The sequence below is a fragment of the Leuciscus leuciscus genome, assembly GCF_965113295.1.
Source record: "Leuciscus leuciscus genome assembly, chromosome: 13".
Classification (NCBI taxonomy): domain Eukaryota; kingdom Metazoa; phylum Chordata; class Actinopteri; order Cypriniformes; family Leuciscidae; genus Leuciscus; species Leuciscus leuciscus.
In genome coordinates, this window is record NC_138737.1 from 42,224,249 (window position 1) to 42,247,431 (window position 23,183).

At 42.7% G+C, this 23,183-nt stretch overlaps 2 protein-coding genes across 3 annotated transcripts in view; one reads left to right on the plus strand and one right to left on the minus strand.

Annotated features, from left to right (window-relative positions):
• Nucleotides 1–8,316, plus strand: part of lrtm1 (leucine rich repeats and transmembrane domains 1) — a gene marked incomplete at its 5' end in the record, with an annotated part of 9,303 nt that extends 987 nt beyond the window's left edge. The window contains 2 exons of one of the 2 annotated variants that reach the window (XM_082187414.1): nt 2,953–3,546; nt 6,088–8,316. In XM_082187414.1, coding sequence (XP_082043540.1) covers nt 2,953–3,546; nt 6,088–6,566 — 1,073 coding nt within the window. In that variant the 3' untranslated portion in view covers nt 6,567–8,316. Of the gene's footprint in view, nt 1–2,942; nt 3,547–6,087 lie in introns of those variants that run through there. The other variant, XM_082187413.1, reaches the window with a different exon arrangement.
• The window catches only part of cacna2d3a (calcium channel, voltage-dependent, alpha 2/delta subunit 3a), a 152,512-nt gene that overhangs the window by 26,045 nt on the left and 103,284 nt on the right, over nt 1–23,183 (minus strand). Inside the window, exon 26 of the mRNA XM_082187438.1 lies at nt 11,539–11,616. Within this exon, the coding sequence (XP_082043564.1) occupies nt 11,539–11,616 (78 nt within the window). The remainder of the gene's footprint in view (nt 1–11,538; nt 11,617–23,183) is intronic.

Sequence of the window (23,183 nt, forward strand, 5' to 3'; positions counted from 1 at the left end):
GTCTGACGTCTGTGCCTTTAATTTAGCAACCCTTCAGGTTAGAAAACAAATCCAGTCCAAACACTGCTTCTATCTGTGGAAGAAGGGCAGAAAACCCAATATTAAAGTGCGCAGACAGAGCAGACCGTCCACCGTCGTCTTGCTGGAGTGCTGGAGAAACACGGACTCAGATGTCTTACATCCCAGCAATGTTCTTCTGCAAAATATGGAGTATCAGCACTGATGCCAAAGTCTGTCATCTGAATTTTTCCAACATTTCGTATTTCTATATTCATTTTTTTCATCATTAATCTCAAAACATTATTTATGCACTTGTAATTGGCATTAAAAACTCAGAGAAAATGCATTTAAAAGCCACTTCAGATGCAGCTCTGCAGCGTAACGATGTAACATCCCTATAGTGTTAATTAAAGGATAGTCTACAGTATGTAACTTACATATGTAGTGCATTGAAACAATCCTTTCTCAGATAAAGAACTCATGAAGCTCGGGGAGGAAACATCCAGAGAGAGAACTCTGGCAAAAGCATAGGAGGGCCAAACAAATGTCTTCCAAGGACACACATTTAGACGAGCCGAAGCGCTCCATACTTCTCGTGGAGTTTGCCTCGAGGAATCAAAGGCCTTCACAACCCAACAAGACTTTGTTTGAAATCATCCAATCACTTTGAGCAGACTCTATAACAAGCTAATAGCTGGTTGGACCATTGCCCTTTCTGTGTGGGATCTACAGTCCAACTGGGAAGTGTGCTGGTCGAAATTAGCATAGCCTTATGACCAGCTGCTACTGCCTCAACATAGACTGGATATAGATAGATCTGTTTCTGAACACTCTTGATGAAACGGGAGATCTGTGCATGCGCCATTGTGGAGATTACAGAGGGACTCTCAATTGTGAGCCATTCAGGAGCTACACCTCATCATCCCTACAAGAGCAGGTTCAGTAGGGTTACCAAGTTTGGAGACTACAGCAGATTGGGCCACATCTGCGCAATCAACAAGATTTATTCTTTGTTGCCCTCTTTCAGTTGGGAATAGCAATATGGCTGCTCGAACACTTGACTGTCTGCTGGGAGTTGAGAATTCTATGAGCAATACAGCCATATATATATATAGATCAGAGGAATGAATACACACATGCACCCCTGTGACTTCGACTGCCAGGTAAGATTGGGATGAAGATGGAGCCTCCATTCCCGGCACACACCACACCTCCCAATGACTGGTGCCTGGCGCCTGGCTATATCAGCCCATGTCAGTATCATAGACTGTAGAAAAGTATGGGCGTAGTGTCCGTGAGTCACTCGTAGTGTTTCTGAAGAGCATTTCTGAAGCCCAAAGTGGGCAGAGCCGGCCGTCGCCATCTTGGCCGCGCGTCACTCCCGGATAAACGAAAATGTGCAGCGAGGCGGATTAGCTGAGGTGACGTGACGCTAACAGACAGCAGACAAACGGCTAGCAGTGACATCAGCGCAGGCCACCTGTCACTAAAGTGGCCACGCCCTTAATTATGCAGAACTTTAAAGCTTAATATAATTTAAACGGAGTTATGAAATAATTCACCCCCCTCACAGTTTTCATGAAGGACCAAATTAGCGATATAGACCAAAACCACTTTTAGTACCAGGGTGTAAACATGTTTTTTTCTGCTGTAAAGTTTAGCATTTTAACATGTGGGTCTATGGAATTGACTCTCTTCTGCAGCCGGTCTCTAGTGGCCAGTGGATGAAATGCAGTTTAAGTCACTTCAGTGTTGGATTCAAGAGAGAGATGAAGGTTGCCGCTTGGTCAATATGTGAAATCCCTGCGTGAAAAGCCTTGAGGCCAAAGAACATAGCCAAAAGTTCCAGGCAATGTATGTGCCATGAGGCTTATGCCTCAATGTCAGTCGCTTGGGACCCTAAGCTTGTCAAAGACGCATCTGTCATGTCAACTCTGCACTGGAACACTTGAAGCAAGGCAAACTCCTCTTGTTAAAACAGTTTCTGCCCTCAAACTCTAACCACAGTTACACTGTGCCACATAAAACGAGGGATATTGAAGTCATGTGGGTCTCATGTGGTACAAGTAACGGGGAGTAGGCACTGAAAGAGGCACTGAAAAAGACAACGCGTCAACCTAAAGTTTGACTGAAACACTGGCAAAAACACCCAGACTGTGCTCGCCTGAGAAGCGAAGCTGTCATTGTGACCAAATTCAGCTCTATCCTAAAGGAAGACTCCTTCTGACTGGACTGGATGCATCATTCAAGTCTACCGTCACTAACCAGTCTCTCAATGAGAAAATAATCTAGAATGAAAACTATCTGAGTTATGTTATTATTTTATTGTTTGGTTATATTTTGCATTATGTCTGATGTGCAGCACATTGGACAGCATTCGTGTTGTTGTGAATGTGCTTTATAAATAAACCTTGCTCTTACCCTTGACCTGTTATGACTTGCAATCACATATTATCCATGTCTAAAATATCATTTAATTTTGCAGTGAAATAAACAATAAAGCAGTTGAGATACACTGCATGTATGCGGTAAAGCTGGATATACTTATATATGATACTTTATATATAGAGCTGTGCAATAATATAGTTTACATTTTGCAATGATATAAACAATCACAAAGCCAAACTTTGCTATATATTATATATTGTTTTACGTGAGGGCATGCATGCAGGTAAAGCTGGACGTACTACAGTATATATCCAACTTTAAATATATCATAGATGACCAAATCCAGATTACTAGTGCTTCAAACCAGACTACATAGTGCACTGTAGGTTACTAACTATATAAAGAACAATGGGTAGCAGAAAGCATAGGGTCATTTCGTTTTTTAATTTGAATTGTTAGAGACTACTTTTGACTGGTTTATCTATGATGATTGTGAATCAAGGCCTTGAGAATCAAGGCCAAATGAATGCAATGGTAACTCAGTCCATTTCTCTATGTCTTCAGGTGTGGTCTTTGCATTATCCAGCCTGTTATTACTCCAGACTGTCTCCTCTTGCCCCAAGGAGTGCTTGTGTGACACTCACACCAAAGTGGTGGACTGCCGGGGACGAGGACTTTATGATGTTCCACGTCAACTCAATCAAGACACCCTGGAGCTGTATCTCCAAAACAACCGTCTCCGAGGCCTGGGCTCCATGTCCTTTCGAGAGACGCCACAACTTCAAATTCTGGACCTGGCCAACAACTCAATCACAATGCTTTCTACCAGCGCCCTTCTGGGACTCAGAAGCCTGAAGGTCCTCAGCCTGGCCAATAACTCCATCCGGGAACTGGACCGGCGTCTTCTGGTTTCAGTAAGAAATCTGACCATATTGGACCTGTCCTATAACACCATCGGTGGTCTACCTGGAGCTCTTGCCGATAGTTTCCACTATCTTACCCATCTGTCTCTCCATTACAATCGGCTAACTAAGCTGGACCGTATACACCTGGAGGCTCTGGGAAATCTGAAAGTTCTGCAACTGAAGGGCAATCCTTGGAGATGTGACTGTCATCTGATAGGACTCAAACTATGGTTGGAGATGTTTGCTTTCAAAGGTAACAAAACCTTCAAATCTACAATAGAGTCTTCATTTAAAATAACAAAACAAAAACAATCATACATAGCTAAATGTCCCGTCTCTGAAATGAATTCAGGTACGAATCTTTCTACATTGTGCAACATTTTTCAGCTAATATTAGTCCACCCTAAATTGTCAACCCACGCTAAAAAGTCAGAATAATTAGTGATTTTTCTATCACAGAAAATAAAGCTAATGTTATGCGCCCTGTTTTGCACTGAGCCAGAGCAACTCTTTTTTAGGTAGGTGTGGATGAGTTGATCGCTTTGCGTATCTCACAACTGGATTGGGCAGATCATCTGACACACAGATTTAATGCAGCTGCTCCGGATTTGAGCCACACCTGTTAGAGCTTCATGGATTTGCCCTTTAGTCAACAGACCATGGAACAAGTTTTTGCATCAGTCTTGCATCGTGTCTCTTTTGAACGGCTATTGCTAGCCAGATCATGGGGTGACCTGCAGTTTATTTACTCATTTATTTACTTATTTTTGCTGAACATGGTTTGTTTATGTTACTCAGTAAGAAAAAGCCTATATGTATTTTTATTTTCATCAAGTCAGTTATGAGTTTTGTACTTTTGGCCTTTGGACACCCTGAAGCTGCTTCACATCAGAGTCCTGATCACCCTGTCCGAGTTTTGCACTTATTTATTGTGTACATATTAGGGGCAGAAATTAACTTAAGGGTTAATATTTGCCCCTGGAACTGATTTCCAGGGACATTTTTGTTAACCTTTGTAAGGGCAGTTTTTATAATTACTTTATTAAGAGTATCTTGTCTTTTAAGTAAAATACTTAACCAATCGACCAATTTAACCCTCTGGTGCTGTTCGGTAAATTTTTTACGTATTTACAAAGCTTGGCAAAGGTTTTAGCACTTGCTACGTGAACACAAAAAAAATATCATTGACATGATTCAAAAAGGTTCAATGGTCCTGAAAAAATAGAGATACTTGTATTCCTCATGTTCAAAAATTAGCGCATTGGAAACGAATGGGAAGCAAACTTCATCTAGTGGAAATGTTTGGTACTGCGCCTAATCAAAATCTTACTGAAAGCTCATTTTTTAAGATATCAACCTCAGATTTATGGTTAAGAATTTCTCACAGTTTAAGAGTAAATTATTAATTTACACAGTATATTTCATGCTGCTCTACGGTAGCGTATACATGATTTACACAGAAATTGCATAATGTTCAATGTAATAGCCAACATAAATGTATAAATTATAAAACTAAGTATATAAATTATAACATTTAACATCTGGGTACGGCAGCAAAATTATGGCAATAATCCCTCCATTTGAACCCTTATCTTGAATTTTGGGGGCATTTTTGTTCTTTTTGCTTGGCTCAAGCCTCCATTAAAGCTACTCTAAGCGATGTCACGCATTTTTTAGGCCAAAAAAAAACCTGAACACCTGCCTGTCCCCTGAACACACTGTAAAGACACGCGGTCTCTGTAGACAGCCCAGGCTCCACAAACGGCAAGAGAAACAGACTGGCCCAGCCTGGACCACGAAAACATAACAAACAGTGTTCCAGCCAATCACCGAAAAGAATGATTTGGGGATGAAGGTGGGGGGTTAGTGCACGTGCACATGAACGGGGGTGTGGGGGGCGAGGAGAGAGAAGCATGAAGAGGGAAGTTAACTAGAGGAGAGATGTCCTAGAGAACGACTAACGTTAGAATTATATTCTCTTGATTATATTCTCTTTTGATATGGCCGACACACGACCAAAGAGACGACGTTCCGATGAACAAATAACAAAGATTAGGGAAAAGGAAAATAAATTTACATCGGAAAAGCGTTCAAAAGGTGGCGAGAACTCCGCCGGCAGAAGCGCTTCCAATCCGACATTCAGGAGGCTCTGTTTCTGCTGGATAGGACGGGGAAACCAGTTTGTTTTTTCTAAATGGTTCATGACTGTTTCAGGAAGCACGGGAGGGAGGGGGAGGGGATGGGGACGGGATGAGGAGGAGGGAGGGACGGGATGAGGAGGGGGGAGGGTCGAGCTAGCCTCCGTTTTGTTTGACAATATTTCGAACGTCAACAAGAAGTGACGTCACCCAGCATCGCTGAGAGCAGCTTTAATATCCAACCCTGGTTGGCATTCGGCAGGGCAAAATACTAATCACACAAAATGACGCACAAACATTTATATCTTCAGTCATTAAAATAATTGGGGGGAAAATTATGCAATAAGCAGAGCTCTATATATTTATATAATTAATATATTTAACACTGGCAATGATTCTACAAATAAACCTTTTCACTATAAAACAAGCATCACACATAATCAAATCATGTATGTATTTATTGGCTCACGACAAATTTTCAACATGAATATATTACAGGGAAAATTTCCCTCAGGCAACCTACACTGTGTTGTTCGGTGTCGATAGCTCACGGCTCGCTCCTCACAGGAGGCTTAGCTCTGCCTAGCAGCCCTGAGCTTCACATGTAGTGAAGATGACCTGCATTCTCCACCATTATCATCTCTTTTTCTTCTCAGGCGGAGTGGTGGACAGCATCATGTGCATCCAGCCTCAGCTCATGCTGGAGCGAGACCTCCGGCACATTCCCTATGAGCTTTTCCACTCCTGCATGATCACCAGCTACAGCTACCTGTTCGCCAACATCCACTACCTGGACGGCAAGCACCGCATGCTCAGCGGACAGCTCCACCCGAGCCCTCGAGCTCCATCCGGGAGCGACTTCAGCCCGCCGGGAGAGGGCATTCTCCCCGAGTGTGAGCCCAAGCAGAGACCCCGGCCGGCCAACTACCGGCATGCCATCGCCACCGTGGTCATCACAGGAGTGGTGTGTGGCATCGTGTGTCTGATGATGTTGGCGGCAGCCGTGTACGGATGTGCGTATGCTGCGATCAACGCCAAGTATCAAAGAGAGCTGAAGCAGAAAGCCAAAGAAGCGAGTGTGGTAGAAGAGCGGAAAAACATTGAAAGAGAGGAGAAGAAGGAACCGCTGGAGTGATGCGAAGATAATGAACATGAAGCACAAACACACATCGAGGATACACTCACAGTATCCACACACAGTTGTGTATCTCAGTTCCTTCGAGGCGAGTCAGTGCACTTGGCAGCCGCACTGGCGATGTCCACGGGCAGCTATTTTTCTAGACATGCAAATACAGCTCCTACCTAAAGGGGAAAGACGGTTGATCAAGATAGCATATGCTTCTCCTTTAGCTTCAATCAGGCTAGTAGAGCTGTGTTTCCAGGCAAACACACATGCACATTTCTAGAGTAAAAACAATAGGTGATACTCCTGGCGAAACGGCAGTCGGCTCTTCGTCAATCCAAGCGAACATACATTACGAGACTACATGTCAAGCTGTTTAAGCTCTGTGTTGTGCAGTGTGTGTAGTGTACGTAAATGAACAGTGTGTGCTTTTTCTCCATGTTACCCGCACTCAGATATCCCCAGTTATTCGCCTGACGCCAGCTTATATTTCCCCCAGTGTATTATGGGTTCTGAAGTTTCCAGAAGTTTTTGGTGAAAGGGAACGCCACAATTTTCTTTAGTCATGTAGAACCAGTTTAAAATACTCATTTCAACTGCATAGCCAACCACGTTTCATTAAAAGCCCTTCTTGCCAGCAGTGAATAACGCTTTTAATTGTGCAACAATACTATAGCCCTTCACAGCCCTTCACAGACGCCACAGCAGATTCACACGCTTTCCCGTCACACGGTTTTTGGTTCTTTTTCATTTTCAGGGGTCGGCAACCTTTGAAAAACGTGACAGACACATAAACATATTAAAAGTTCATAACGGCTTAATTGAAAGATTAACACACTTTACCATTGAAACCTGATGATCAAACATTACTTGATCAATCACAAACTTGCTTATTTGCGTATTAACAGAAATAGTGCTGAACTTTAAATATCTCTGAAGTAATTTTCCATAAAATTTCATCTCGGTTAACTATAGACCCGATATAGTCCGGCTGTGAGTAACACACTTCTGGTCAAAATAACCTTGAATTTGGTTGCATGTCATTATTGCCAAAATAACTTGAGACTTAAAGTCAACAGTGATTACAACACGTTTTTTTTTTTTTTTTTTTTTTACATATCTCATAGATGACTCGTCTGTTCTTGGGCTCTGGTTAGACGTCTATTACATATTCACTGACAGCCCAAGTTTTGCCTAGTTTTAGCCTAGACCTGTTTGGACGGCTTTTAAATGAAAAATTGCTTTCTGGGTATACTCAGTCGAATATCTTAGTCGAGGTTTATTGCATTATAGCTCAAAGCTATTGTCACGTGTACCATAGGTTACTGACCCATGGACTAGTTGAAACATCTAGGTTGTGATTAGTTCTGTCATAGATTACTAACCCTAACCTAACCTTAGTTCTGTAAACTGACCACCAACACCCTGGAGGAAAGAAACACTGTCGTAGTGAGCGGCGTAATGAAGCCCATCAGTTCTCTACATGTGGTCCGTTTCCCTCTGCTTGTACGGTCTCTGGTATCTATTGTAATGTTCAAAATGAAGAGTTGTTCTGTCAGTCTCAGTATCAGTACCTCTGCGGTTTACACTGTAATGAATATTGTCAATTCCTCAGAGCTTTAGTTAGGCCAAAGATTTATGTGAACACATCTATACATCACACGTCTATACATCACACGTCTATACATCACACGTCTATACATCACACGTCTATACATCACACGTCTATACATCACACGTCTATACATCACACGTCTATACATCACACCACTATACATCACACCACTATACATCACACGTCTATACATCACACGTCTATACATCACACGTCTATACATCACACGTCTATACATCACACGTCTATACATCACACCACTATACATCACACCACTATACATCACACGTCTATACATCACACGTCTATACATCACACGTCTATACATCACACGTCTATACATCACTCCTCTATACATCACACCACTATACATCACACCACTATACATCACACGTCTATACATCACACGTCTATACATCACACCACTATACATCAAACGTCTATACATCAAACGTCTATACATCACACGTCTATACATCACACGTCTATACATCACTCCTCTATACATCACACCACTATACATCACACCACTATACATCACACGTCTATACATCACACGTCTATACATCACACGTCTATACATCACTCCTCTATACATCACACCACTATACATCACACCACTATACATCACACATCTATACATCACACGTCTATACATCACACGTCTATACATCACACGTCTATACATCACACGTCTATACATCACTCCTCTATACATCACACCACTATACATCACACCACTATACATCACACGTCTATACATCACACGTCTATACATCACACGTCTATACATCACACGTCTATACATCACACGTCTATACATCACTCCTCTATACATCACACCACTATACATCACACCACTATACATCACACGTCTATACATCACACGTCTATACATCACACGTCTATACATCACACGTCTATACATCACACGTCTATACATCACACCACTATACATCACACGTCTATACATCACACGTCTATACATCACACGTCTATACATCACACGTCTATATACATCACACCACTATACATCACACATCTATACATCACACATCTATACATCACACTTCTATACATCACACAACTATACATCACACTTCTATGCATCACACCACTATACATCACACCACTATACATCACACCACTATACATCACACCTCTATACATCACACATCTATACATCACACATCTATACATCACACATCACACAACTATACATCACACTTCTATGCATCACACCACTATACATCACACCTCTATACATCACACATCTATACATCACACATCTATACATCACATATCTATACATCTATACATCACACAACTATACATCACACTTCTATGCATCACACCACTATACATCACACCACTATACATCACACGTCTATACATCACACCACTATACATCACACTTCTATACATCACACCACTATACATCACACTTCTATACATCACACGTCTATACATCACACCACTATACATCACACATCTATACATCACACTTCTATACATCACACATCTATACATCACACAACTATACATCTATACATCACACAACTATACATCACACTTCTATACATCACACGTCTATACATCACACCACTATACATCACACGTCTATATACATCACACCACTATACATCACACATCTATACATCACACTTCTATACATCACACTTCTATACATCACACATCTATACATCACACAACTATACATCTATACATCACACATCTATACATCTATACATCACACTTCTATGCATCACACACCTATACATCACACATCTATACATCACACATCTATACATCACACATCTATACATCACACATCTATACATGCTGTTAAAATAAGTGTTTAAATTCTTTATGTTAAATATAGGAGTCGACTTTGGGTTGTTTAATAGCTGAGGCAAACAGTGATGGCACAGATTATTTACACACAAACTATACCAGTTTAATTTACAGTCTTCTGCATAATTTATTAAATGTATTGCCTTATCAGTTATTAATACGGTCATGTAGGCAGATCCTAATATCAGTGTCTTAATGTGTTATATAAATATTGTGTATGTAAATATTCAGGTACAAACCTAAAGAGATTCTGAGCTCTTGGGAAATGCTGGAATATCCAAGATGATCTGAACTTGCATATGAAGGGTTGATGTATATTATATAACATCAGCACACATAGCCGAGCAATAATTGGTTAGTTGACATGATATACGTTGGGAAAGCCGACATGTCCTGCAGTGTGTGATATACATGCTTGTGCTCACTCTTTTATATGATCAGAAAACCGTTTTTATGATAATACATGTTTTTAAACGGAGAGTACATTGAATATTCATACTTTAGAAACCCTCAGTCACTGCGTAGGACCATTAAAATGAACTAGTGAAGGGAAAGTGGCACATTTGCACACCATACCCACAAACCAGCAGAATCTGAATAAATATTAATTTAATGTCAAGCAAGTGAAATCAGTTTTGATAATAGGTGGCAATCCTGTAAAGTGGCCTTTAAGCACATCGAGGACACACACACACACGCATGCAAATGTCCCAGTTCCACAAGAGCGTTCTGTCATCAGCATGTCAGGCCGCATCAGTGTGTGTGTGTGTGTGTGTGTGTGTGTGACCATGAACACGTGAAACTGAGAATTTACAACATGTGCTTTCAATTATTATTCTGTTCAAATCCAACCAATCAACACTCACTGAGCCAGAACGTTCATTTCATCTAATATCTGTGGTAACGTGTGTGTTTGTGCTCGTGTGGAAAGATGTTGTAATATTTCTATGTTACATTAATATTTATTAGAGATTAGCTTTGCAGCATAAGAATAAAGTATAAGATACATAGAATTTAAAATATATAAAATAAACAGCATGAAATACTATATAGAACATGTAATCGTGTATGTGTGTGTGTGTGTGTGTGTGTGTGTGTGTGTGTGTGTGTGTGTGTGTCTGCTCCAGCAAAACACTGAATCATGAGCAGTAGAGGGTGAAAATCTGTCTGTTCTACTTCATTTCTCTGTCAGTTATAACATGAATCACTTGTGGATGAGTGTGTGTGTGTGTGTGTGTGTGTGTGTGTGTGTGTGTGTGTGTGTGTGTGTGTGTGTGTGTGTGTGTGTAGTGCTCCTCCAGGCTTATGTTCAAACAGACATCTTTCTTTCAGCGTTATTCTATTTCCCTTCATTTGTGTAGCGTCTCTCTTTCTGCTCACATGTCTAAACCCTCCTTCTCACAATCTCCCTCATTCGTGAACACTCGCACTGCACAGAAACACGAGCAACCGACAGATAAGCAGTGATGTGGATGCGAGGTTAGCGTTAGCGTGAGGTTAGCGTGAGTGCTGTACCTGCAGCGATGGGCGACTCTCTCTCGTCCAGCAAATGGATGGTGCTGCTGGCATAAACCACACTCTTGTTCTCAGAGGCTGAAACACACAGAGATCGGGATCAGACTAACAGTGCAGAAGAGACCGGGATACTGTGACCCCTTTAATGTGCCATGGCGTTATTCTGTGTGTCATTTATCTGAAGATTTGATATCATTTTCTGCTGCAAATTAAAGTAGTTTTTAAATGTACATTTTGTTCATCAAATTATTTAGTCAAATCATTCAAATAAGAATAATTAAACATAACTTTAACCTCAATCAACTACACTTTGATAAGCTGTATTATAAAAGATCCAACAAGTTGGAACTTAAAAAAAATATATATATTATTTTACATTTTTACTTTTACAGATTTATAGAGCCTAATGTCAGATTATACATTTTTTCTCTCTTTGTAGAAGTAAATGGTAAATTAGGTTTAATCCCTCCCCATTTTCCCCTCTGTTTCTGTTCTCCCTGTTTGTGTCAATAAAACTGAAGAGATTTTAAGCTTTTTACACAAAAGTGTGGAGAATACATCTATCATTGTACACTGAAAAAAATTATTCGTTGAATTTAATCAGCATAATTTTTTTATGGTATTCAATTGATTTTAGCTACATTTAAACAAATGCATTAAGTTGAACTAAAATTGATTGTGTGCAACCACTTACCATAAAAAATGGATTAAATTCAACGAATCATTTTTTTCAGTGCATTGTTCTGTAATCTCAATCTCATCTCCTGATCAATGTCAAATCATTTTAGTGTGGAATTTTTTATTAGGTTTTCTAATCATCCCGCATTAAAAATAAATATTTTAATGCAAGTAAAACTCATGCCACAGTGTATTCTGGGAACCTAAGCAGCAGTATAGCACTACAGACAATTAATGTGTACAAATATAAGAGACAGTCAGACATTAATGGACTTGGTGCAAAAAAAAAAAGTAAAATGAATTAGAAGTGTCTATTGCTGTGTTAGAAGTGCTGTAGATCTGCTCACGTTGCCCATCATCAGATTTATCTGTATGAGATTCTTTGCAGCATTGTGCATTATAACCAATCACACACATTTCTGTTGAGCTTATGAATGCATTGGCCAATCAGAGGTATTCAGTCATCAGTGATAAAGAAATCCACTAAAAATGCTGGAGTTTTGTTCAGTGCACACACTCACTGACTGAATCTTGTGAGTTCAGTATTCATTGAATATGAAGAGGTTTTCCAGAGAGTGCACCTCGCGCTAGACTCGTGAACTGCTTCAGTGATGAAGGGGAACGTTGTTTGCTCACTTTCTGTATAGAATTTATTCCCAGTCTGAATAGCCATTTGATTTTCCAATGCGTAAAAAGCAATAAACTAATCCAATAATTGTTCTTAGTTTGTTTTGTCTGTGCAGAATGTGTCGTGATGTTTCCCCAGACACAATTTATGTATTCAATTAATCAACTTTAATTATATTTTTTATAATATCAAGAGCAACAGTCATCAATGTTATTTATGTCATTATATTGCCTGTATTTTTTTATGTAAATAAATGTATGGTACCTTTGAGAAGCATTGATCAGTCTGTGTAAGTAAACATGACAGAAATCAATTCCAAGGGGCAAATATTAACTTCTGATCTGAACGCAGACACAGATCATTATCAAGAATCTAAAACACAGTGCTGACACATTACAGTAATCTCCTGTTCCTGTTCACTGTAAACAACTTGTATTCAACTTCTTTCTATGCCCCATGACGCTTTGTGTGAATTATGGGGGTTACTTCCATCAATCAGTTCATTTAAAGGTTTGATAATAATAAGTATCTGAAAGAACTGGGTATAATAGGGTGACATTTTTCTCTGTACCCCTCAACCATTGAAAGGAAACTAGGTTATGTACCCAGATAACACACGCACATCACGGAGACGTCTATTTGATGTACGTGTTTACATCTGGAAGACGTATTTTTTAGAGTGTTTGCTCATCTGCAAATCTGACGTTTCCTGTCAGATGTCAAATAGACGTTTAGAAAATGTCTTTAAGATGTAATGATTTAGAATGTATGTTAAAGATGTCTATCAGATTTTAGTAAACAGCAGTTGCTTTCCAGATGAAGTGATCTTTAACAGACATCTTGCAGACGTATGTGTGCTATCTGGGTATGCAACCCAGTTCCATGAGAAGGGGAACAAGATGCTAAAGGGAACGGCATCAACGGTGTCTGAAGCACGTCTAACAAACATGACGATTCACTGTCTGACCACAGTCTATGATGTCACAAGCGGAGCACACGTGAGTATAAAAGGGCACCTGTAATACATGTCATAAACTCTTTTGTCTGATGGAGATGTGCTGGCAAGCCCTAGGCATTGCAATTCTAAGGGAACCGGGTTACATACGTAACCTACACATTCCCTTTCAAGGTGGAACTTCAATGCTGTGTCTTGATATTGACGCTATGGGGAACCAATACCAAATACGCCATGCTGAGGGAATGGATGCCTCTCTTAAGCTGTGAATATGCACAAACATAATGGGCATAGCATAAACTGACTCTAAAGATTGCTTAGCTGGAGTCAGAGCATCAAATGACTCATATAGATTGTATAGTGGCGTCGCTCCCTGAGCTAATATCTTCCAATAGTAGGAGAAGATACCCAAAACTATGCTCTACTTGCCCTTTACAACCTTCCTCTCTCCCTTGCAGGACAGGCATCAGCCTTATAAGGCCCCAAGAGTACAGCTTGAAGAAAAGAAATGGCTCAGATAAGTCAGCTTCTTTTACATTGAAAAAGCCCTTAGGGAGTATCCGACCAAAGGGAGAATATCAGACCTTCGATATTACAACTACTTCAAGGGGGGGGGGGGATGCAAATATGAGAGCAGCATAATATATTTGCCAAAGACTCTTAATATCAAACTTAAACCCCTAGGGAGCTTCAGCTGTACTTAAATACCCCAGAGTAGGGTTCCTCAAATCCATGGCCACGGTCCTGCTGAGTATAGCTTCAACTCTGATCAAACTCACCTACCTCTAATTTTCTAGTAACTCTGAAGACCTTGATTAGCTTGCTCTTTGATTAGTGTTTGGAGCTAAACTCTAAAGGGCAATGGCCCTCCAGGGCTGGATTTGATGAACCCTGTCCTAGAGTGTTGGAGTAATTATACATCTTCACATCTATGGTAATCTCAAATTCTGGCCAGTTGATAATACCTAGAATATCAAAATCGACTGCTGGCGGTAGATCCTTTTCCAATTTAGCACCTAAACTCTGGAAAAGTCTTCCTAACATTGTCCGGGAAGCAGACACACTCTGTGTCAGTTCAAAGCTAGACTAAAAATACATCTCTTTAACCTGGCATACACATAACACATTATAGACTTCTATAATTCAGATCATGTAAAATTATAATTAGGCTGCATAAATTAGGTCAGTCGGACCTGAGAACACTTCCTATAACACCTGATGTACTCGTTACATCATAAGAAGAATGGCATCTACGCTAATATCAGTCTCTCTGTTTATCCTGAGGTTTACCATACTCAGCCGGATCCGACCTGTATCCAGATCAGATGAAGGACCTGCATCTAGACACAACCACAACGCAGCCCTGAAGTGTCAGTAGAGACCGTGTCAGCTGGACTCCCCTGCGATGGCCTCATCGACATGATCAAAGTTTTTTTTTCACGACAAAAGTTTTTTTTCGTGGAAACAACTCGAAACGCTGTATTAAACATGCTAGATAAGTAATTGGCAATGTCACTTTGAAATGAAAGACTATGCACCCGCGCACATACGCATTCAAACGCGCATACCTATAGACTAAACACGTAATATGCATGTGCATGCCATCACCGTTTTCACAGGTTCACGTTTTTGAAGTTTAGACGGAGATGATATTGGTATCGTTTTCAAAAGTTTAAGTTCTCAGGCCACCAAAATGCCGCTGTCGTGTAAATGAACAGCCAGAACACATTAAAAGTTTTCTAGAAACGGTGTCGTGTAAGTGGCCTGTAAGTTAATAACTAATGATTTTTACAGTGGAAATAAATTAATTAAAAACGTACTTAAGCTGGACAATTACTTTCTTCTAGAGCTGCTGTACAGCCAAAACAATCTTTGTTGCGTTAATTTCCTATTATCACTGTAAAGCTGCTTTAAACCAATTTGTATTATAAAAATGAAGGTGACATGACTAGAGCAATTAGGGGAGAGCGCTCATGCCCTGTTTGAGCACAGAAATTTTCGTGGATACAAAAAAGACTCCATTCACTCATCCATGTTAGAGTGCTCTAGTAACAAGGAGGGCTGTTCTCCAGCAGACTACCTCTACTTGTCAGTTTTTTTGAACATCATATTAGAAAGACCTTACACTGTACTCAACCAAAGGGGAGCATAAAACCCTACTTTAAAACCCAACAATAGTTTGGGAGGAAGGTAAACTAAAGAGGGGATACAAATTGCACATAATACTTCAGCTCACCCTACTCAACACTAATGGGTATCCTTCAGCGCATGCAAGGTGCAAAAACCTCAGTAATTAGCCTTCTAGGCTAAAACCTCTGATGTTGCCTTCTCCTCCAAGGGGGAGTCTACATCTTTGCTCTTACTCATGAAAATAAGGCAAATAAGAGCAGGACATATATGCAGTTTGTCAAGTAACACCCAGTGTCATGATCCAGGTTCCTTCATTCTCTGTCTCCCTCTTGTGGCCACATCTCACACTACACCATCACCCCGTTCTCATCAGTCCCAGCTGTTCCCATTTACCCTTAATCTCCACTCTATCATCTCACCTGTTTCTCCTTCCCTCCTGATGTTTCCTGCTATTTCTAACCCTCTCTTTCTCTGCCCCTTTGTCAGTTTATTCCAAGCTATCTAATGCTGAAGTCGCTTCTCTTACCCTTCTTGCCAAAACGAATCGAGTCCTGTCCTGTCCTGTCCTGTCCTGTCCTGTCCTGTCCTGTGTGGTTCGTGTGGAAGCCTCTCCTCGAGTCAGTATACTCATCCATTCTCTTGCTGGCTCACTGAACTCTGCCCTGCCAATTCAGACGCTGAGTTCCTGAACAGACGCGGTATCCAGTCTACGGTACCTTCTCTCTCGGCGGACTTCGCCTCTCACTACAGTCTCCACTCGGAGTCCAACTTCGCCTGACGCCCTGCTGCGCATCCTGAGTTCCAGTATTATCTGCTGCCTGCAGTTTACGTTGATTTCTACAAAGCGAAGTTTTCTGTTTTTTCCTGAGAAGATTTATGTTTGATTCAGTGATTCGCTTCTCATTTCCATTAAAGACTGAATTATTGTGAATCTCGCTTTTTGGTCCTCTATCTCTCATTATAACAGAATAAACTGACCAGTTATGGACCAAGCGAGCAGCCATCCTTTTCAAGCGGCAGTTGAGCTTCAAGGTGCCATGTTGGGGAAACACGAGCAGGAGATATCCACCGCTCGCCAGGCTGTTGACTCCCTCGCTAGCCAGATGGCCGATCTCACACAGCGGGTTCGTCAGATTCGGCACGAGCCGTCCACCTCTGAGATCCGTGAGGTTTCCGAACCACGCGTCAACAATCCTCCTGTCTATTCCGGTGAGCCAATTCAGTGCCGCTCCTTTCTTACCCAGTGCGAGGTGGTTTTCTCGTTACAGCCTGCCACTTACGCTCGGGACCGAGCCAAGGTCGCCTACGTAATCTCCCTCCTCGCAGGACGAGCTCGGGAATGGGGAACGGCCCACTGGGAGGCAGAAGGTGAATGCGTCTTCGACTTCACACTCTTCAAACAAGAGATGATCCGTGTCTTTGACCGGTCAGCCCACGGGGAGGAAGCTTCACGACTCCTTTCGTCGCTTCGCCAGGGAAGGCGTTCCGTTACTGACTTTTCTATAGAGTTCCGCACCCTTTCCACGTCCTGCGGGTGGAATGAGCCGGCGCTGGTGGCGCGCTTTCTGGAAGCGTTGAATCCTGATCTTAAGGACGAGATCTTCATGCGCGAGGTGCCTGCTCGACTCGATGCTCTCATCGATCTGGCAATCCGAATTGAGAAGCGGTTTGACCTGCGCCACAGAGCACGTCGGACCGAAGCCGCTCGCTTTCCTACTTCCTCCTCGGCCGTTTCTCCTCTTGCCTCTGACACAGACTCTGAGCCCATGCAACTTGGTGGTCTTCGAATTTCTTCCAAGGAACGCGAGCGACGCATCACCAACCGTCTGTGCATGTACTGCGCCTCAGCAAATCACTTTGTCACTCATTGTCCGGTAAAAGCCAGAGCTCGTCAGTAGACGGAGGGTTACTGGCGAGCGCGATGTCTAGGAACTCTCCATCTAAGTCCTGTACAACCCTTCCTGCACTTCTTCGGTGGCCCGTCTCGTCTGTCTCTTGCATGGCTCTGGTTGACTCGGGGGCAGAGGGGAATTTCCTCGATGAGTTGTGGGCTCGGAAGCAAGGTATTCCCCTCATAGACTTAAAAGACTCCACCCCTCTCTATGCCCTTGATGGTAGCGTCCTCCCTAGAATAAAGCAGAAGACTGTGCCTCTGACGCTTACCGTCTCAGGAAATCACAAGGAAACAATTTCTTTTTTTATTTTTCATTCCCCCTTTACTCCTGTGGTACTCGGTCATCCTTGGCTAGTACTACACAATCCCCAAATTAATTGGTCTGATGGTTCTATTTTGTCGTGGAAGTTGTCTTGTCATGTTGAGTGTTTAACCTCTGCTGTTCCTCCTGTTTCCTCTGTATCTGTTTTTCAGGAAGAACCCGGTGATTTGTCTGGAGTCCCGGAGGTTTATCACGATCTGCGGGAGGTCTTTAGTCGAGCCCGGGCCACTTCTCTTCCCCCCCATCGTCCTTACGATTGTAGTATCGACCTTCTCCCGGGGACCACGCCCCCGCGCGGCAGATTATATTCTCTATCGGCTCCTGAACGGGAGGCGCTGGAGAATTATCTGTCCGATTCCCTCAACGCCGGTACTATTGTGCCTTCCTCGTCACCTGCCGGTGCAGGGTTTTTCTTTGTCAAAAAGAAGGACGGTTCGTTACGTCCCTGTATCGATTACCGAGGGCTGAACGAGATTACTATCAAGAACTGTTATCCCTTGCCTTTAATGTCGTCAGCCTTTGAAATCTTACAGGGAGCTAAGATCTTTACCAAACTCGATCTTCGTAACGCCTATCATTTAGTCCGCATCAAAGAGGGTGACGAATGGAAGACCGCCTTTAACACGCCCCTCGGTCACTTTGAATATAAGGTCCTCCCCTTCAGGCTGGTCAACGCCCCCGCCGTGTTCCAAGCTCTTATCAATGATGTCTTACGAGATAGGCTAAATATTTTTGTCTTTGTCTATCTCGATGACATTCTCATTTTCTCTCCCTCACTCCAAGTCCATGTCCAACACGTTCGTCGAGTTCTCCAACGTCTGTTAGAAAATCGACTCTTTGTCAAAGCTGAGAAATGTTCGTTTCATGTTCCGTCGGTCACGTTTTTGGGCTCAGTCATTTCTGCAGAAGGAATCAATATGGACCCGGCTAAGGTCCGAGCGGTCACCGAATGGCCCGTTCCTGATTCTCGTGTTGCGCTTCAATGCTTTCTTGGCTTTGCCAACTTTTATCGTCGTTTCATACGAAATTTTAGCCAAGTTGCCGCGCCCCTCACGGCTCTGACATCTGTCAAGTCCCGCTTTAGATGGTCAGAAACAGCTCAAGCTGCTTTTGATCAGCTAAAGACTCTTTTCACTTCCGCTCCTATCTTACTCTCTCCCGACGTCTCGAAACAATTTATTGTCGAAGTTGATGCCTCGGAGGTCGGGGTCGGGGCCGTACTTTCTCAACGCTCCTCTGCAGACGGAAAAGTACATCCCTGCGCCTTTTACTCTCACCGTCTCGCGCCCGCCGAACGAAATTACGATGTAGGCAACCGTGAACTGCTCGCCATCCGGTTGGCGCTCGGCGAATGGAGACATTGGTTAGAAGGCTCTTCCGTTCCTTTTGTCGTATGGACGGATCATCGAAATTTAGAATACATACGTTCGGCTAAAAGACTCAACGCCCGTCAAGCCCGTTGGGCTCTGTTTTTTACACGTTTTGATTTTTCCATCTCTTTTCGTCCCGGTTCAAAGAATGTCAAGCCTGATGCTCTCTCTCGCCTCTTCGACTCCCCCACCGCAGCCGTAACCCCTGAGGTTATTATTTCTCCCGGTCGTGTTGTGGGTGCTACTGTGTGGGGAATCGAGAGGTTGGTCAGACGCGCGTTATCTCAGGTTTCCGTGCCGCGTAACTGCCCTAAGAATCTCCTTTTTGTGCCCACGTCCGTTCGCCGCGCTGTCCTCCAGTGGGGACACTCGTCCAAATTGTCTGCCCATCCCGGCGTGCGGGGCTCTCTTGCTTTCATTCGTCAACGTTTCTGGTGGCCTACTATTGAGCGCGATACGCGTCGTTTTATCGCCTCGTGTGTTACTTGCGCTCAAACCAAGACCAGTAACTCTCCTCCGGCGGGTTTGCTTCGACCATTGCCTGTACCAGCCCGCCCCTGGTCTCATATCGCGCTTGATTTTATTACCGGGCTTCCTTCGTCAGCTGGCAATACGGTCATCCTAACAGTTGTCGATCGTTTTTCTAAATCTGCTCGTTTCATTCCACTCACTAAACTTCCTTCTGCCAAAGAGACAGCCCAAATTATGGTAGATCATGTTTTTAAGATACATGGTCTTCCCACTGACGTGGTTTCTGATAGAGGTCCGCAGTTCTCCGCTTTTTTTTGGAAAGAGTTTTGCCGTCTCATCGGGGCTACTGCTAGCCTCTCGTCGGGTTTTCACCCTCAAACCAACGGGCAAGCCGAGCGCGCCAATCAAATTGTCGCCCGCATTCTGCGCAGCCTAGCTCACCGTTGTCCCGCGTCGTGGTCTGAGCAGCTGGCCTGGGCAGAGTATGCGCACAATTCTCTTCCATCCTCTGCCACAGGTCTTTCGCCTTTTCACTGCTGCCTCGGCTATCAACCGCCTTTGTTTTCGTCTCAGGAAACTGAATCTAATTCACCGTCAGTTCAAGCCCATATTAACCGTTGTAAGCGCACTTGGAGGAGGGTTAGAACTGCACTTCGTCGCTCTAACACTCGCATGAGCATCACTGCCAATAAACGTCGAGTCAAGAGTCCGCGCTACCTTCGTGGGCAACGCGTTTGGCTTTCCACCGCGAACCTGCCCTTGCTTTCTGATTCCCGCAAGTTGGCGCCCCGCTTTATCGGGCCTTTTCGTATTATCAAGATCATAAATCCTGTCGCGGTACGACTTCGTCTTCCATCCTATCTCCGTCGGGTCCACCCTGTTTTCCACGTTTCGCATATTAACCCTCTGGGGACCAAGGTGTTTTTGGAGCCCTTGAGATGTTCTGACATGCCTTGAAATTTGTGCTTTTTTCAGTTATTTATAAACATGTTAATGGCAAAGGTGTAAAATCACTCTATATAGCACAAACAGGGCTACCAAAATATGCGAGCAATGTGTATGTAGATGTTTGTATTTTTAAGAGAATAATGTTTATGCGTGGTTATTGGAAAAAATAAAAATGAAAGTGGCTGAATTAAGACCACAAAACACATATTAAATATGTGTCCACAAGACTTTTGTCTAATTGATGTTGTACCTTTGAGTACTGGCTTCAAAATTATGTGAAAATAGTCTTGCTTTATCGTTCACAAAAAAAAATACATTGATTTAAATTGATGTAAAACAGGTTTTGCTTGGAAAGCCAATATGCGAGGGGGGCGTGAAGGAGGAGTTTACACCTGGGATGTCCCACCCACTCTGCATAATGACTCTGAATAGCCATTCATTCAAGGTGTGACACTGACTGAGCCACAATGCAAGGACAATGTATTTAGAAGAATACTTATATTGACCATTTAAGATTTCGCTTACATCTATCTTGTAAATATGTTTAGCTATTTTATTAAAAATGTTACAATTACAACAATAATTACAATTTCAACAATATTTCAAGTGTACTCTTTCTTTGTAAAAAAAAAAAGAAAGAAAAAAAAGATTATAGGCCTACATTTTATCATATGTATTCATTAGTTTGAATATAGCCAACAATGGAACATCTAACATCTTAGTCTATGACTTTATTTTTGACAAAAATAGTGTGACTAACGCCTGACTAACGTTGTTTTATTGAAATATCAGGGCATATAAATGTTAATTTACGTTGCTTATACAAATACATTTTATTTCAACATATTCCAGTCGATTTTACTCATCTCAGTAGGCTATAGCAAAGCAGTTTATTCTTTCACACACAGACGCGCGATTCATATTTAGGCTAAACACTCTTTACAAATATGTACCCTTCATTCATCTCACAGAAACGCGAGTCATATTATAGAAATGCGATTCATCTTTTTGCGGTTTACATAGGCCTACACTAACGTTATTCCATAACGTTATTCCACACTTGAGAAAAGAAAACAGCCTACCTCACTCCTCAGCGCGATCTGCTGCTCATATCAGGAGATATTTCTCCTCATCAGCACTGTGGAAACTTTTCTCCATAAAGGCTATAATGTCTCACTCGCGACGCGCTTTGTTTACAGCTGATGTGGGCGTTTCACAGATCTGAAATGGTTCTTTTTTGCTAAAAAAAAAAAACGAGCAAAACGCGCGGGCGCGTTTTTGGTCCCCAGAGGGTTAAGCCCGTCGTGCGTGCGCCTTCTCGTCCTGTCTGCCCACCCGTTCGTGTGGATAACTCTCCTGTCTACAGGGTTCGCCGCATCCTTGATATGCGCCGCCGGGGTCGTGGTCACCAATACTTAGTCGACTGGGAGGGGTTTGGGCCGGAGGAGAGAAGCTGGGTACCCTCCCGGGACGTCCTGGACCCTTCGCTCATTGATGATTTCCTCCGCTCTCGCCAGCTCTCCTCCTCGGGAGCGCCAGGAGGCGCTCGTTGAGGGGGGGGGGGTACTGTCATGATCCAGGTTCCTTCATTCTCTGTCTCCCTCTTGTGGCCACATCTCACACTACACCATCACCCCGTTCTCATCAGTCCCAGCTGTTCCCATTTACCCTTAATCTCCACTCTATCATCTCACCTGTTTCTCCTTCCCTCCTGATGTTTCCTGCTATTTCTAACCCTCTCTTTCTCTGCCCCTTTGTCAGTTTATTCCAAGCTATCTAATGCTGAAGTCGCTTCTCTTACCCTTCTTGCCAAAACGAATCGAGTCCTGTCCTGTCCTGTCCTGTCGTGTCCTGTGTGGTTCGTGTGGAAGCCTCTCCTCGAGTCAGTATACTCATCCATTCTCTTGCTGGCTCACTGAACTCTGCCCTGCCAATTCAGACGCTGAGTTCCTGAACAGACGCGGTATCCAGTCTACGGTACCTTCTCTCTCGGCGGACTTCGCCTCTCACTACAGTCTCCACTCGGAGTCCAACTTCGCCTGACGCCCTGCTGCGCATCCTGAGTTCCAGTATTATCTGCTGCCTGCAGTTTACGTTGATTTCTACAAAGCGAAGTTTTCTGTTTTTTCCTGAGAAGATTTATGTTTGATTCAGTGATTCGCTTCTCATTTCCATTAAAGACTGAATTATTGTGAATCTCGCTTTTTGGTCCTCTATCTCGCCTTATAACACCCAGGCTCTCGAAACCC